Source organism: Apus apus, chromosome 19 (genome assembly GCF_020740795.1).
Source record: "Apus apus isolate bApuApu2 chromosome 19, bApuApu2.pri.cur, whole genome shotgun sequence".
Lineage (NCBI taxonomy): Eukaryota > Metazoa > Chordata > Aves > Apodiformes > Apodidae > Apus > Apus apus.
Genome location: NC_067300.1, coordinates 5,673,209 through 5,689,584, shown reverse-complemented (window position 1 = coordinate 5,689,584; position 16,376 = coordinate 5,673,209). Strand labels below are relative to the sequence as shown.

The 16,376-nt window shown below is 46.6% G+C and overlaps 1 protein-coding gene across 16 annotated transcripts in view; it reads left to right on the top strand.

Moving 5' to 3' along the window:
• DNM1 (dynamin 1) overlaps nucleotides 1-14,325 on the top strand; it is a 64,996-nt gene extending 50,671 nt beyond the window's left edge. For 4 of the 16 annotated variants that reach the window (XM_051636431.1, XM_051636426.1, XM_051636428.1 and 1 more), the window contains 7 exons: nucleotides 696-805; nucleotides 1,427-1,538; nucleotides 2,619-2,630; nucleotides 3,840-4,010; nucleotides 4,189-4,430; nucleotides 4,831-5,049; nucleotides 12,234-14,325. In XM_051636431.1, coding sequence (XP_051492391.1) covers nucleotides 696-805; nucleotides 1,427-1,538; nucleotides 2,619-2,630; nucleotides 3,840-4,010; nucleotides 4,189-4,430; nucleotides 4,831-5,049; nucleotides 12,234-12,306 — 939 coding nt within the window. In that variant the 3' untranslated portion in view covers nucleotides 12,307-14,325. Of the gene's footprint in view, nucleotides 1-695; nucleotides 806-1,426; nucleotides 1,539-2,618; nucleotides 2,631-3,839; nucleotides 4,011-4,188; nucleotides 4,431-4,830; nucleotides 5,050-6,687; nucleotides 7,841-8,099; nucleotides 8,137-12,233 lie in introns of those variants that run through there. The other 12 variants (XM_051636437.1, XM_051636436.1, XM_051636430.1 and 9 more) reach the window with 8 other exon arrangements.
• The last annotated feature ends 2,051 nt before the right edge of the window (nucleotides 14,326-16,376 follow it).

The following is a 16,376-nucleotide window of genomic DNA, read 5'->3' as shown; positions in this document are numbered from 1 at the left end:
GTAACCAGATCTGCTCTTTTATCTTCTGATGCATATTTACTGTTGATTTAATTAATACTTTAAAAGGGTTCACAGTAACCAAGAGTGTAGGAGAGTGACAGGATTAAGTGAGAAATTCAGCTTGTCTGCAATGGTGAATTTAGGTTGATATTGTCCATAACTTTGTCAAACCAGCTTCCCTATCACATGCCTGACTTTTCTTGAGCCAGGATTTAGGATTGTAGTGGTTAAAAGTAAACCACTGAGTTGGCAACAGTAGAGCAGTGAGGGCTGCTTGTCCCCTCTCTGCTCTCAGGACAGCATTAATGGGGGGAACACTACTGCTGGTCAGAGGTACGAGGAGCCTGTCCCAGGCAGTTCTCTGGGTATGAAGTGGCTGCTGAGGGTCTTGGTGCTGAGTGACCTCTTGCTGAGGAGAGTGAGGAAGACCTTGATGTTGATTGCAACCTGGGGAACTGGGACAGTGCCATGCTGCTGCCTGCTCCTGGAGGAGCTAATGGGGCAGGGTTGTTGGGCCACATCACAAAAGCAGCCAGGAAGAACAAACTCTTGTTTCTAGAGGCCCCCTTTTCTCACAGAGTTAAGGGACCAGAGAACATGGGTTGAGCAAGCCCCCCCTGGTGATGTGGGGGTTTGACTGCTGGTAGAGCAGAGGCTTTGCTGGAGCAGTGACTTGTTGCTGATCCCCTTTTCAGGAGAAGGAGAAGAAGTATATGTTACCAGTGGATAACCTCAAACTGCGGGATGTTGAGAAGGGATTCATGTCCAGCAAGCACATCTTTGCTCTCTTCAACACTGAACAGAGGTATGATCACACCAACACACCAAGCTGCTGAAGCTAGGGACAGGTTTTACCTAATATTAGATAGGAGGGAGCAGAGATGAGTGTGTTGGGATAACTCTCCAGGGAAGATATGCATATCCTTTAAGGGTACATTGTTGGAGGAGATTGGGGACTTCTTTTAAAAAGAAGTTTGACTTAATTCCTTCTGGTCTTACAGTTGTGTACCATTTCCTTTCATCATCAGTGCTGTGACCTGAGCCTGGAGCTATTTTGTGTGGTTACCTGGGTCTGGCTGTGGCTGGAGTATGTATTTATAATCAGCATTCTTAGTGAGTTAGTCACTCACTAGTGGGAAAGTCGTGAGAGACAGAGGACACAGGTTGGCTAGAGAAGTCCAGCTGTGAACAGAATTGAGAAGGGAATCTCTTTCAGGCCCTGTTAAAACACACAACATATCTGGGGGCAATCAAACTTGCTCAAAAAAAAATTCCTCTCCCTTCTGCAAGGTCATCTTGAGGATATTAGCAAGGGATGAAGTGTCTCTGCTTTTAAACAATAGGAAGATTCATTGACATCTTTGTCAAATATGAGCAGATCTCTGATTTGCCATAGAGAAGAGTGAAATGTTTGTCTTCCTCTCAGGAATGTTTACAAGGACTACCGGCAGCTGGAGCTGGCCTGTGAGACCCAGGAGGAGGTGGATAGCTGGAAGGCTTCCTTCCTTCGTGCAGGAGTCTACCCAGAGCGTGTTGGGGTAAGTTACAGCCATAATAATGGGATGAGAAGGAGCATAGCATGTATCTTAAGAAAGATAACTGCATCCTTCTATGTTAAAAATAAGTTTAGGAAAGGTTTTGTTGCTTTCCAGAGCTGAGGATATTTTGGAACAAAAATTTGGTATGTCTTTGTGCTCTGTTTAAGGAATCTTGGGATAAAGTAACTGGCATTTTCAAAGAGGAGATAAAGTAGGCAAAGACTGCATTAACAAACCCTTCTAGCTCTGTTTTGTGGGCACTAAATTCCCAATAAAAGGAGGACATTTAACCACCTGACTGCTAACTGGTGTCCACTGAGCAAAGGCACCATTCATTTTCAGTCACACTGTGCAGCTTTAGCCTTGTCCCACAAAACTTGCTTGTCAGCATTATGCTCTGCTTTAAAGTATGTTCCAGAGAACTGTGGTATGTGTTTCTGTTCAAAGTCTTCCTGTTCCTCTGTGAGAGGAAGCTGCTATAAATAGTTTTTCCGTTAGGAAAGTGATAATTGCTGGTCTGTATTTGTAGCTTCTCATAGACTTCTTGCATCCATCTTTCCTGTTCCTGAAGAATGTGGTGTCTTGTCTTAAAGCATGTCCTGACAAACTGATGTGATGTTAAAAAAAGAGGATTAGGGACTGGACCTTAACAGTGACATGACTTGAAAGTGGCTTTGAACCAGGCTGAGCCTCTTAAACACAGACTGATAAAGGGCAGTGCCACCTGTTGGTGTGCAAATGGGGTGGTTTGACACAGGCACACTGGTGGCTAGGTTGGCTGCCTCAAAACTCTGCCTAAGGAATAACAAGTAGCCATTGCAGGTAAGTAAAGTGCCCTTTGTTGCTAACAATTTGATTTCCTCTGCAGTGTCCCATTTTGATTTTCAGTTGAGCTAGACAATTCACTTGTTCCTCTTCCAGGGTAATCCAGGTATTGAGGTATTTTTAGTGGGATTGGTCTTTTGCTTGTTCAGGGCTATGATGGGATCTTTTCCAAAGTCTGAGACCAACTAAAAGTCTTATTTTTTTTGTCCCTTTTTGTTTTAATTTTTTCCACATATGCTCAAACTGGCCTGCCAGGACAAGGACAAAGTAAGTCTGATCCTCTTTGCCTGTCTTGCCCCCTGGGCCTCTCACCAGATAGTTCTGTTTTTTTCCTTTTGTCACAGTTTCCTGAGAGGCATTTGCTTCTTTTCCCTTTGTGCCTTCTATTGGATTGCTGCTCTGTTTCTGTTCTTGGTTTGAGTTTTCCTTTTTTTCTTTTATTTCTCCCTTTTTGTATGACTTCTGGATCTTGGTGCAAAATTTTTGGCTTTTTTGACCCTCATTTTTTTTCTAAGTTGTCCTGTTTGATGTCCATATCCATTTCCTTTCCTTTGTTTCTCACTGAGACCTTGCATCCCTTCTTTATGTGGCATCTTCCCAGGAAAAGCTCAAATGAACAAACTAATTTGCCCCTTTTTCATCTATTTTGTTCCCCAAAACAGATTTCCTACACTGCTGCAAATCCTTCAGACTGGGATGGTTTAAAAGAGATTTTTCTTTTTAAAATTAAAGAGTTTTTAAAATAAACATTAAGACAGCAGGTTTTCATGCTTTGCTGCTTTGAAATTGATCCCAAACGGATGAGCCTTGGCTGTCAAACAGCACAGTCCAGGTTTAACTTACAGGAAGCTAAGCAATGCATTTCAGGCAGACAGGAAGAGATTCATCTGCCTAGTGTGAAAGAAAAAATAATTATGACTTTCGATGCAGGATTTGCAGTTGAAGTGATCAGGAAGGTTTTCTAGATGATTCCATCTCCTTGTTGTGTGAGATGAGCAGTTATTTCACCTCCCTGTATCGGTTTCCTCATTTGTATAATGAGGATAAAGATACAGTGTGTCAGCCTGGGAGGCTTAATTTATGGTGAGTTATTCTCAGGTCTAAACTGAATCTGGGCATGGAAACCCAGCTCAGAGGAAGGACCTTTCAGGAAGCTGTGAACATTAAAATAAAGTACAGCTCTGAGTATTCACTAGAGCCATAACCTGTGAATACTGGTCAGGAGTGTTTGCCTTTCACCTCTGTGTAACAACTTCCTACTACGAGAGCAGCTTTATTGTTGAAGCTCCTGAGATCTGAGCTGGAGGAGTCTGCACATGCTGAGCTGTGCATTGACAGTCACAGCACTAAAATACAAGTTTAAGTTATTTACTGCATGTGCTTTCCTGTGTGCTCCTTTTTTTTTCCTCTCATCTCACAAAAAGCTAATGTTGTGTTACATTAGAAGAGCTGAGCTGTTTCTCCTTTTCTCTGCAGGCCAGTGAAGCGGAGGAGAATGGATCAGACAGTTTCATGCACTCCATGGACCCTCAGCTGGAGAGACAAGTGGAAACAATCAGGAACCTGGTGGATTCCTACATGGCAATTGTCAACAAAACCATCAGAGACCTCATGCCGAAGACAATCATGCACCTCATGATAAACAATGTACTTATCACACTGTGGTCAGTGGAGTGGGGAGACAGAAGAGGGGGGGGGGAAAGAGAGGGAGAGAAAGAATGCAGGGAAAAATGAAGGCAGCTTGGAAGGAGGGAGAAGTGGGGACAGAGTGGGGTGTGCTGGGGTGGATGGTGGAAACAGATTCCCTCCTTGTGCCTGTTTACAGACCAAGGACTTTATCCACTCGGAGCTGCTGGCCAACCTGTACTCGTGTGGTGACCAAAACACGCTGATGGAGGAGTCGGCGGAGCAGGCCCAGCGGCGCGACGAGATGCTGCGCATGTACCACGCGCTGAAAGAGGCCCTCAACATCATCGGGGACATCAACACCAGCACCATCAGCACCCCCATGCCCCCGCCGGTGGACGACTCCTGGCTGCAGGTGCAGAGCGTACCATCTGGACGCAGGTACCCGAGGCTCAGGGGGAGAGCCCCGCAGACCTGCCTGACGCCTCTGCAGGGGCTAGCTGGGGGCCTCCTGCTGAGACAGGGAGTCCTTCTCTTCCCCTCTTCTCCCTGTGGATGAAGAGTTCTGGGTAGGTGTGTTGGGAGGCTCCCAGACCCTGAAGGCTATGGAGGGCTGCTGTGTCTTTACAGAGGGTGTGGAGGCTTCTAAACCCTTAGATTAGGTGGGCCTGAGGTAGCTTTGAAGGTGACCTGGAGCCTGCTGTGGCCCTTGAAAGCCAAAGGGTGGTGTGTAGAGTGACAGCAAACTGAAGAAGGAGCGTTGAAGGCAGCGTGAGGGGGACCTGATGGTGACAGAGGGATCCCAAGCCTGTTGTTGCAGTTGAATGTCTTTGTTTGTCAGGTCTCCTACATCCAGCCCCACGCCGCAGAGGAGAGCTCCAGCTGTTCCACCGGCCAGACCTGGGTCTCGAGGCCCAGCTCCTGGGCCACCTCCTGCTGGTGGGTCCACGCTGGGTGGTGCCCCCCCTGTGCCCTCCAGGCCAGGTGCCTCTCCTGATCCCTTTGGGCCACCACCTCAGGTTCCTTCTCGGCCTAATCGTGCTCCTCCTGGTGTTCCCAGGTAAGTCCTGAAACGCTGCTCCGTACAGGTGGGATATGTCCAGAGGAGGAGAATGAAGTGCATGGTGTGGGTACAGTCTTTGGCTATTGGAATTGGGTCCACAGGAGCATTGTTGTCCACTGAGATTTCACTGTATAGATAAGGCAGTGCCAGGGTAGCTCTTGGGAACAGAGGCAGACTCTTCCCTGCACAAACCTCCATGCAAATGATGGAGAAAGAGGGCCCTGTATCTGAGGGCTTCATCAAAGCAATCATACCAACACCTCTCCTCATAAGTAGGAGGTGATCACCAGAAAAATCATGGGACTGGAGTGACAGTTCACCTCTGTGTAGGGCTCCCCAGAGTCTGAAGTTTCCCTCTTCTCATGGCTCAGGGTTATTCAAGGTGAGTTGGAGAGACCTTCATCTAAGCTGTTCAGATGCTTTTTGGCTAGGAGAATGTTGCAGTGTCACTGGCAGGGAAATGGATTTTTTTTTTTAGGATTTTTGTTGCTTCTGTAATCAACTCTGAACATTTTCCAGTCTGCAGGGTTCAAGTCACACAGCTTTGCTTTCCCATTAGAAAATTGAATTCCTTTCCTGTTCAGTCACTTCAAACACACTTGAACACAGCAATAAGGGTTTAGCCCCTGTGCAACTAAGCACGTGTTCATCAGTAGGATTAAGGAAGCAGTCTGGAGCCAGGAGAGCTGTTCTTTTGGGTACTTTGTCTCCCTGTGAGGAAGAGAGGTAATTGCATTAGAATGAAGATAACCAGAAACTCCCCAGTGATGTGCCTGAGGGGACACTTCCCTCATGGGAAATACGTCCTTTCCAGTGGGTGCTGGTGGCACATGTCTGAAGCTCTGCCACTTTCTGTGGAAACACCCAGCCTGGTGATGATGTATGGCAGAGGCAGTTCACTCTTCCTCCTGCATTAGTGCCCCAGCTCATACTTGGTGCTGCCTTTTTGGAGGGGAAGTGTTTCCTGCCAGGCTGTGTCCAGCTCAGAGCTGGACGAGTCCAAAGAGATGATAGACAAGTTTGACTCTACTGTGTGCAAATGGTTTTACTTTCTTGGTGCCTCTGCCCCAGTCCTCCCTATGTACCTTGATGCAGCTCCCTCAGTAACTTGTCCCACATGTGTCAGTGTTGCCCCAGGGACTGTGTTCCTGCTGGTGGCACCTGTGGATGTCAGCATGCTTCTACAGTGTCTTTTGGCTCTTGCTTCTTGTGACCCTGCTTTTCCATACACCGTTACTTTGTGGTTTTGTTTTTAGTATACTTATGCTTTTTTGTGTCTCCATCTTTCTTCTTTCACTCAGTTTCATTTCTTCACTCATGAAAAATATTCTATATACCTGATTGTCATGATAGGATTCCCCAAAAGGGCTGAAGTTGGCCTTTTTTGAAGAAATCAATCATAGCCTGGATGACTTTTCTGCCGTTTGCATGAGGTAGAAGGTTTAGGCATAGGCAGGGATAAGCACTGCAGCAGAGGAAGAAAGTGTTACATACTTAGCTGAGCAATCCCTTGCTTTAGGAGAGGTGGTAGGTTGGATTGCATGCTACTGACTGCCCTGATCTGGAGTTGAGAATGTAATTCCAGAAGCTGTGAAGTGATGCTCATTCTCTGATCCCCCTCTCTGATTCTTCCAGTTGTTCATAGACTCCTCCGGATCCTGATACCAGCTTGTCATTTGAGTTCACTGATGAATGGAGAATTTCCAATGACAAGGGACTCTTTCTCTTCCTCTTCTGTATATAGAATAAGAATGTTCCCTGCTAGCACTTGGACTCGGGTCCTTCTGCCATGGGTGAACGAATGCCATCTCCATTGTTGCTTTTTTTAATACCCATCTTTTCCCTTGCTAACTGGGCTACACCCTGTGTGTGTGTGTGTGTGAGAGGAAGGAAGCTCTTGTACATGGCACAGGTGGGCTTTGCTGCAGGGGTTGGTGTTACGTAGTGAACTGGAAGTGCATGGTGGTGGCTGGATGTACTCTGTGTGCACACTGGTGTCTGTGGGGAAGTTTGGCAGTTTGTGTGAGCAGCTGGTTCTGTGGATGGTGAACTTAAAGACAAAGTGTTGCTCCACTTCCTTTTTTTATAAACATGGTTGTATAGACACATGCTTTCACATATAAACACCACATGGTCCATTTTCTTGCACAGGAAGGTTTTCCTGCATGTAATTAAGTACATTTAAAACAAGACTTACCATCCTGCTTCTGTACTAAGCATTTATTCAGTTTACTATGGAAACCCATACCTTTGGGAGCTGAAAGGTACAGACAGTTGAAGGTCCTGTCTGTGCAGTGAAGGACTGCATTCAGACTGTGCTTATTGGAGTTATGCAGGGGGATTTGATCTGGGAAAGAAAACTATGAAGACATTCCCCCAGGCAAGCTTAAAGGAGAAATAAGGAAGTTGAAGTGAGAATGACTTAACCACTGGAAAAGTCTGTTGAAGGCATTAATGGGTTCTCTGTTCTTTGGTACTTCTAAGGAAAAAGATGCAAGTGGCCAGCATCCCTGTAAGCACAGCTTCACACAGCTTTATGGCTTTTATTATTCAGGAGGTCAGAGTAGCTGATACCATTATTTATGACCTTCAAAATATAAATCTTAACCTTGCTGGGTAAGGCTCAGGACTGCACATTATCTCTCTCCTTCCTGAGCCATTTGTTTCAACTCCAGCGTTTCATGTGGCCAGAAGGCAGGAGAGTCCTCAGTGAGAGACAAGTTACCCCCTGTGCCCAGCTGGTGGTCACTGCTGGTCCAGCAGGAATGGATGTCAGCCTGGGTGGGTGAGTGGGCAAGGACCAGTGGGTGTGTGGACAGGCAGGTGTGTTCTGTCAGTGCAACCCTGTGCACAGGGGGTTCTGGATGTGTGCAGAGCTGTGCCTGCGTGTGCCAAGTCCTACCTAGCAGTGCACACTCATGCCCTGGTCTGGAGGGGAATGTGTGGATGTGTCTGTGCATGTGTCTCTGTTCCACCTTCCTGACAGTCTGTGTGGCCTCTGCCTTGAACTGTCTGAACTGCCATGTTGATTTCATGTTGTCTTTCAGAATCACTATCAGTGACCCCTGAGGACTGGCAGCCACGGTACGTTCCACACTCTCCCTGCAATGCATGAGTCATTGTGTCCCCATCCTTCACCACTCTGCAGCTCACCTCTGCTGCCTAGTTCTTGTATTAGTAACAGAGTCCCTTGTCCAATGAACCACCTCTGCCAGGATCTCATAAAAGGAGGAGTCTTGAACAGAATCTGGCTTGAACTCTGATCTGACTGATCAGAGACAAAGCAGCTGCAGGAGCTGGGAAAGCCTCAGTACCTGACTTAAGGTTACAAGAGGATCCTTTCTCAGCTTCCAAATAGAGAAGGTAGGATGGGGGAATGAGCTCTGGCAACAAGGTCCAACCTGTCTGTCTTTCATTTGGCTTATATCCACACTGCCTGGGAGGTCAGCTGGATGAACTCTGCTTTGATTTGGTTTGTCAGCTCTGTTAAGATCAAGCTAGAGACTTGGGGAGCTGTTAGTTCAGACTCCTCTTCTTATATTCTAATGTCTGGCTGGGGAAGTGCTCCCATCCTCTCTGTGTCCCTAGTGCTTGTGGAAGGCAGGAGGAGTTTGGGTCATTAATATCAGGACTTCCATGTCTGAGTGCAGGGTAACTCTGACATTGAATGTTTCCTTTTACCCCTGTGTCCCATCATGAGTTAGAAGTGAACTCCTGTTGCTTGTTTTCCACTTGACCTTTACCTTTTAGGTTATTTTTCTGCTTCCATTCAAACTGCCTCCTCTCCCCTGTGAGAGGAAGGGCTTAGTGATCTGTATTCCCCCAAACACCCTGCCCTGACCTCCTGCCTGTTTCCCTTTCCTAACTCTCCCTGCATTTGCAGCATTGTCCTTGTGCAGTGGTGTAGCAGGGTCCTGGGGCAGGCTCGTGTGTTCTGCTGGCTCAACAACTCTCCCTTGCCCTGTTAATGCCGAGAGTGGGGGTGTGAAGAGGGAGTTACAGCAAATTCTTGAATCTTTTTTTTTTTTTTTTTTCCCTGGGAAACTCCAGCCCTTTTTGTCAAAGGTGGCAGAACAGGGCAGGTGTGGGGATTTTTGGGTCCCTTCTCCCTTTTTCTGTGACTTTTTTTTTTTTCTTGAAGTGAGAGGTCTGACAGAGTCAGAGCAGCAGCAGCTCCTGTAGAATCCCCTGCTGCTGATTGTGGCAGAGAGAACAGGGATGGGGAGTGTGTGCTGAAGGCCTGTCTTAACTGGAATAGCACAAGCTCAAGCCTCTGTCCCAGGGCAGGGGGGGTCACAGGTAGCCCCCATCTTGCAGCATATGGTGCCTGTTACTGCTGCAAGGAACTGCAGCCAGAGCTGAGAGGTGCTCCATCACATGAAGCCAATGCAGTGATTGCTCACTGATTGACACCTTGGGGAACATCATCAGCCCTCCTTGCTGCTGACATACTGCAGAGGTGTTGGAGCAATCAGCAGTTTCCTCCAGTGCTCTGCCTACTGCAGACATCCCTGACAGCCCTAGGAACATGCATCTTGGTGAACAACCCTAGGAAAAAAAAGCCTTGCTGTTGTCTGTACCTTGTTCTGGGACTCGCTGTTAAGGGGCTTTCTGTTCTTAATCTGACATCAAGAGCACCAAGGAAATAAACATTAAAACTCATACTATACCAAAAACCAAATAATGCAAAAAATCCCACCCAAAAACCTTTTGCAGCCCAAAGGAATAAATGTAATATTTTCACCATCTCTAAGTGCTTGTCAGCAGAATTCTGTATTAGCCTGTTGGTTGCTAGGTATGATTAGCTCAGTGTTCTGTCTGGGTATGGCTTGAAAGACTTCAAGGAACATGACAGTCACTGTGACTGGTCTCCTTGGGCTCCTACCAGGACCCAGGTCTGTTTTCCCATGTACTGGGGACTGCCACAGGCTTCCCTGTGAGCAAAACTTTGTTCCTTGTCCTGACAGAGGAAAGTGACTTTTCAGTGATACCAAAGGACTTGGCTCACAATGTAGTGAAACAGCTTGAAGCAGCATTTCGGGGGTAGGTGTTGCCCATCTGAGAAACTTCTTTGTCCCTTTTTGTGCTGGGAAACAGTTTTCAGCTTTTTGTAACCTTACTGGGCAGATTCTGCAGTGTCTCCAGAAAACCTGAGCAGAGGAAAAAAAAAAAACCTTAACTTGAAAAAGTCACAGCCCCTACCCCCAAAATGCTCTGAGTGCTGGGAGAAGTGTCTGCAAAAATCATAGCATGTTGTAAAAAAGCAGGTCGTCCACCTGGAAATTATTTGTGCCCCTTTCAGCCCTGTTCATTCTGGTAGAGTCAAGTGGCCTCTCTTGCCAGAACACATTAGAGCCCAGCAATTTCAAGCATCATTTTCATATAAATCCACTGGCTCTTAGGACAACCTGTCCAAACTCCTGAAATGCAAAAAGTCCTTCAAGCTTCTCATAAAATTCCTTCTAACACATGTGACAGTGCAACAGCATCTCCCTAAAGGCTGAGCTGAGGTTTTGAAATGTTCAAGTCTATTACTATTCCAATTACCGTAGTAGCCATCAAGTGGTTGGTGTGGCTGCATTTACACCATGTGCACCCTCTAGAGATAATGCACAGATCCCACATGTCAGGAAGCTCAGGTTCACAGATTCCCCAGCTGTAACATCACATTGCAAGCTTGTCTTCTGGGAGGTACTATTATTTCAGCCCCATTCCAAGGTGGTTGTAATTCCCAGGTTAGCTTAATCCTGTCACTGTTTGCTGTACAGGAGCAGTAACTTGATGGGAGTGGTGATGCTGGGCTCTTGCAGTTCCCAGGGACACTTTCAGGCATGGAAATAACATTTTGAAATGTTGTAGTGTCTGAAGCTTTTTGTTTTGATCTGGGGCTTAATAGATCCAGAGCAATAAATTCTGCTGAGGTCTAATAAAGAGGACTGTAGAGTTGCTCTGGTTCACTTGATAAGATGATGGACCTTGTCCAAACTTCTTGCTCCTCTGCTGCGAGCACTGTTACAGACTTGTAGTCAGTGCAAAACAGACTCTGCTGGTCCAATATTCTCCTCTGCCCACCTTTTCTTCCTCCCCTCCTTTCTCTCAGCCCCTGTGTTAGGAGAGGACTTTCATTTCCAGCAGTCAGTTGATTCTCTGTAGTCTATATTCAAGCTTGTCAGTGTTCAGGCATTAATTCTGTGGCACCCGCTGTTGTGTAATGTGCAGGTAGTTCTCTCTACTTGCTCTACATCCTGCTGGGTTTGCTCTTTGCATTTCAGGCAGTTAGGACTGTAAAACTGCTCTGGCTTGGTACTGAGCAGGTCAGTGACAGACCATCGTGATGCTGTTCAGGTTGCAGACACTGCAGGGAGCATTTTTTTTAAAGGAAAAAACGTAGTTTGGTGAGTTACAGAACACTTCTTATTTTAGACTTCTTAAAGCATGTAGTCTGAGTCTGAAGTGGTCTTTCAAGTAATGAGTTGAGAGACAGCAGGGGTGTTGTCTTGTATTTTGGGGGCTTTGTTTTTCCCCAGTCTCTTCCAGGAAAGAGACCCTAGAACCTTTAACCCATGGCCCACTTAACCCAGACACTTAAGCTGTGGCCTAAAGTACCAGCAGATGAGCTGAAAAGAATGGAGCAGCAATGGCCAAAGTTCCTTTATTGAATTAAGTAGAAGCTGGGTTTGCTGAGCAGCAGAAAGAGTGAAGTGGAAGCAGCAAGATTGCCCCTACCATCAGAGGTCAGGGTCATGTGTTGAAGCAGGGAGTCTCAGGCTTGCAGGCATAGAAGGTGCTCCTTCCAACTAGCCCAGAGCCTCTGACAGCAGCGCGTCTCAGGACCCCATCCATGCTGTGTGACTGTCATGTGCTTGATACAGGAGCTCACTGTTGTCCATGCTTCTCAACTCTCACTCCAGAGCCAGTGCACTCACTGGCAATAAATCTCTGCGCTTCCAAATTTCAGAGGGAAAGCCAATCTGGCTCTCCAGCAAGTTGCTCTGCAGGTGCTGTGTGCTGTGCAGGAGGGCCCCACACAGGCCTGGTGGGGCTGCCCTGCTGGTCTGTGCCTCCTGCTGGACTCTCCCGCTGGCTCAGGCGAGGTGGAGAAGCATGTGTGATTGTGACTGCGATTGCTGTGCTAACCACAGTGTGTGTTTTCTTTGTTTTTGTTCTCTGCTTTTTCACAGCAGAAGGGGCCCTGCCTCACCTACTCGACCCACCATAATCCGACCGGCTGAACCGTCCCTCTTAGATTTATAACCCGAGGCTGCAGGCAGCTGGTGACCAGCGCCGTGCTGGCGGCTTCTCCATCCCACCCTCCCTCCCGCAGCCACAGTCACTCCTCTCATCCATCCCACACCTCTGCCTCCCACCACCCCTTCCTGGTGTGTCGTAAAACACTAGCCTAGTGATTGAGCTCTTCGTCTTCACTCGTGCGTCCTGTTGCTGCTTTGAGCGTAGAGTAGCCTTCATCCAGTGGCATGGATCCCTGAAGTGCACAGGCTCCTTGGAGAGATCAGCCACGGGGACATCCTTGAGTCCAAGTGGTGGTGGCTGTCCATCCAGGAATTTCACCTAGCCTGGACAAGTGTCCTGCCTGCATCAGTTAGCTGTAGCACCTAGGACTGAGCCGTAGCCGTTTTCCTTTCTTGTAGTTAAAAAGACAAAAATGTGACTTAGAGGAAAAAACACTGTCAAAACATGTGACACTGTTAGGAACAGATTCAATGTCCTGTGTCTTAGTTTGACTTCTAAGGTGCAAAAATTCACGTTGGGAACAGTGCAATCAACCTTATATCTGAGTGAGGCAGGGAAATGAAGGAAGGGGGGGACACACCTGTGTGGATCAGCATGGTCCTGCTAGAGTGAAGTCTGAGAGAGCACCCACAGCTCAGCCTGCAGGGAGCATGTGGACCTGCTCACCCTGGGCTCAGTGAGCCAGGGAGCCCTGCTGGTGACACAGGGGAATCCTGCTGGTGACACACCAGGGGGCTGGTGACACACCAGCTCCTGCCAGCCCTTCTCTGGCACCATCACTTTTGGCTGACTTCCCTGACCACAGGGAGAGGGGAATAGAAACGCTGCTCCCCCCCTTGCAAACGGACAACCAGACGTTTTCAGGGAGTTTGTGTGATGTTTTTGTTGAAGATATTTCTGCTTTGGATAAGCACATCTCTTAGTGTTCTTTGGGTACTGTGGTGACTTCTTCTGTAGCCTTTTCTTCTTGCATGTGGATGGTATGTGTTTGGGGAACCTTGTAACCGTTGTTGATCACAACTCATCTTCTTAAGGTTTGGGTTTGACTTTTCATGCTACATGTATTAAAAAAAAAAAAAACACTTGAGAATTAAAAATATACCAACCCTGTACATCTCAGCTGTCATGTCTCTACCAGAGCTAAATGAGCCACATGTGTTGCAGGCTTCTAACCAGGCCTGATTCAGATTGATTTCAGTGCTATTGCTCTTGATTTCTGTTGTGGATCCTCTGTTGTTCGGATGCCAGTTCCTTTCTGTGTTTTAACTGTTGTTTTACTGCTTCTCCCCCTTTTCCTTCCCTTCCCCTTCTCCTTTTTTTCTTTGTTTCTCTTGTCTTTACACTCCAGCCGGCCGGGTAAGGCCAGTCCCTCTCGCCCAGAGAGCCCAAAACCACCATTTGACATGTAGGCCTGCTCCCTCTGAGACTCTTTGCCTGCCTCTTAGCTGTTCTGTCCTGGAATGGTCTGACTCCAATCTCACACATGGCTTGTTTTGTTTGTATTTTGTGACACACAAATCAGATGTGACTGTAGTGAAACTGTTTTGGGTTGGTTTTTGTTGGATTTTTTTTTTTCTTCCCAGCTGCTTAAAGGAGTTAAACAAGTATATTGTAGTCATGAGAAACATATCTTTACTGTTATAAATATCTATAAATATATATATAAGATGAAAAATCTATATATGTCCAGGTGTTTAAAGCCATTTGTGCTTCCATGTGGATTTTAGGAAATACTTAAGTAGGGAAAAAATATCTATATACATATATATATATATACACACATCTAAGAAGTTAACCAAATCCTGATGTTGAGTTTTTGAGCTGATTGTTGAATTCTCTGCTGTGTGCAGTGGGGTTGTTGTATTACCCCAGACTTGTGGGTGAACTGTCTCAGTGCTGGTAGTAGCTGTGATGCAGTTTGTGATCTACCTGTCACTCTTGTTTATTGGATGAAATAAACTATCATTTCTGTATAACAGAGGTCTCCATGACTAGAATAAAATTCTCTCTCTCTTGCTGTTTTCTCTGGGTGATTTTCAAGCTGTGTTTAATGATAACCTAATCTTTTCATCCCATAGAGCTTAAAAAGCTAGACATGCAAGCAGGTGCTATCACTAGTAGGGGAGGTGGAACAGATCTACATCAGTGATGTCCAGGAGCTGCAGGAGAGTGAAACAGCCTGTCAGAGCTGGAAGTCAATTCCCTTTCTCTGTTGCAAAGGAAAATGCAAGGAGGTTCTTCACTGCCTGGACATGCAGAAGGTGGGAGTTTTGCACACAATTGTTTGGTATTTTTGCCTGGGCTGTTCATGGGACACAAATTGGCTGCTGGAGTTGTAGTTTCTCTGTCAAGCTGTGTCCTTTGGGCCCTTCTCTGAAGTGCAGTCTCTCCACAGTCTGGCACTCATGGCCAAGCTCCTGCTTGGAAGTTGCTTTTAGGCTGAAGTGGGGGGTTTTCTCCCCTGGTATAAACTGGGTAAACCTGTTCCTACTGTCTCAGTGCCAAACCAGTGAGTGCTCTGGGTTTCAGAAGATGGTTGCTGCTTGTCACAGTGACAACCATGTTTCTCCCTAACTCCTGGACTCAGAGTGTCATCCCAAGGGTTGCAGTGGATTCCTGGAGCCCCTCTGCCAGGGGGCTGCAGCACTTCAGCAGGGAGAGGCTGGGAGCAGGGGGTTGCTGACCTAAGTCCCTGTGATATTGGTGCCTGATCTAGCCTGGATTGCTCTGGGCTGCAGCTGCCTCTGGTACTTCTGCCATCTCCCTGCTACCCTAAGTCAGGCTTTGGGCTAAAAATATCCTTGAAGATTTTATTCATAGTAGATATTGGTGTAGACTGAGGGGACAGACTAGACCTCTAGTGCCTCTTTAGGAATTCCTGTAGGAATTCCTTCCTCTGTCTGGCATGTTTTTATGGCTTGTAACTCCAGCTTCTACTCAAACAAGGCAATCACCACTGTTTTCCCTACCCTCTCCTATTTTATTTCCCTCCCTGTAACAGTTCCATCTGTCCCTGGTGTTATGTAGAGGATTGTTTTTAAAAAATATTTTTTTAAGGTAAAACTAAATATTCAAGTAAATATTGGACATTTATTTTGCAAAACTAGAAAACTCTCATCTGCTGGTTATCAAAGATTAAGTGCATTCTGAGGTTGCTGCCCTGCCCAGGGAAGATTAACTCCTCTATCCCCTGATCTTGTCAAACAAAGTGTCCTTTTCCCAGCACAGCAGCTGTTTCCTGTTGTTTGGTGTTTATGGTCTGTAAGAAGCACTTTTCCATGTTTCCTCAAATCAGAGGTGCAGAGGTGGTTCCACTGCTCCAGTTTAAAGCCCCATAGTGTGTCAGCTGAGCAGTTCCTGCTGCTGTTTCTGCTCTTGGTTCACTCCCAAGTGGGGTCAGGGAAATTTTCCTAAAGGGAACAGGATGAAAAATGAACCTTAGTGTAGGGTCTGGCTGTGAAACACCATGAGAAGCACCTCAGGCTGGTCAGCTGCCTGCAGGAAACACTCCTGAAAGGTAAGGGACATGGAGCACCCAGGGTAGGTGTTTTTAAGGAATTCTTTACTTTGTCCCTGGCCACGTGTCAAGGTGACCAGGGCAGAAGAAATGCATCTAGTCAGTGCCCATCTGAGTAAGTTTATTCAGAAAACAAATTTGTAACAGTATTAAGTTACCTCTGCAACAGACTGCAGCCCTTCCCATGGGTCTTGTCTCCTTCACAGTACTAGAGCAGAACATCAATAAATATTTATTCTGTTTATAATAATCTGTATTAAATCACAGCCCTGCCCCCATGAGTCATGATACAGCTTTATGAACAGCCTGAACAGGCAGAAACACTGCAAAAGGCTTTTGTCTCTCTTCAAAGAATATACAGGATTTTACAGAGATACATTATGTACACAAACCCCTGCAGGCAGGAGCTTGGGATCTTGTGGGACTTGTGCTAATAACACCAGACAGACACCACGAGCACCATTCCCATGAAAGGAGCTCACCAACTGCTTCCACCTTCCCCTGGTGGGTTCACAGGAAAGCACTAATTGTTCTGTGCAGACTTTTTCAGTTGGAT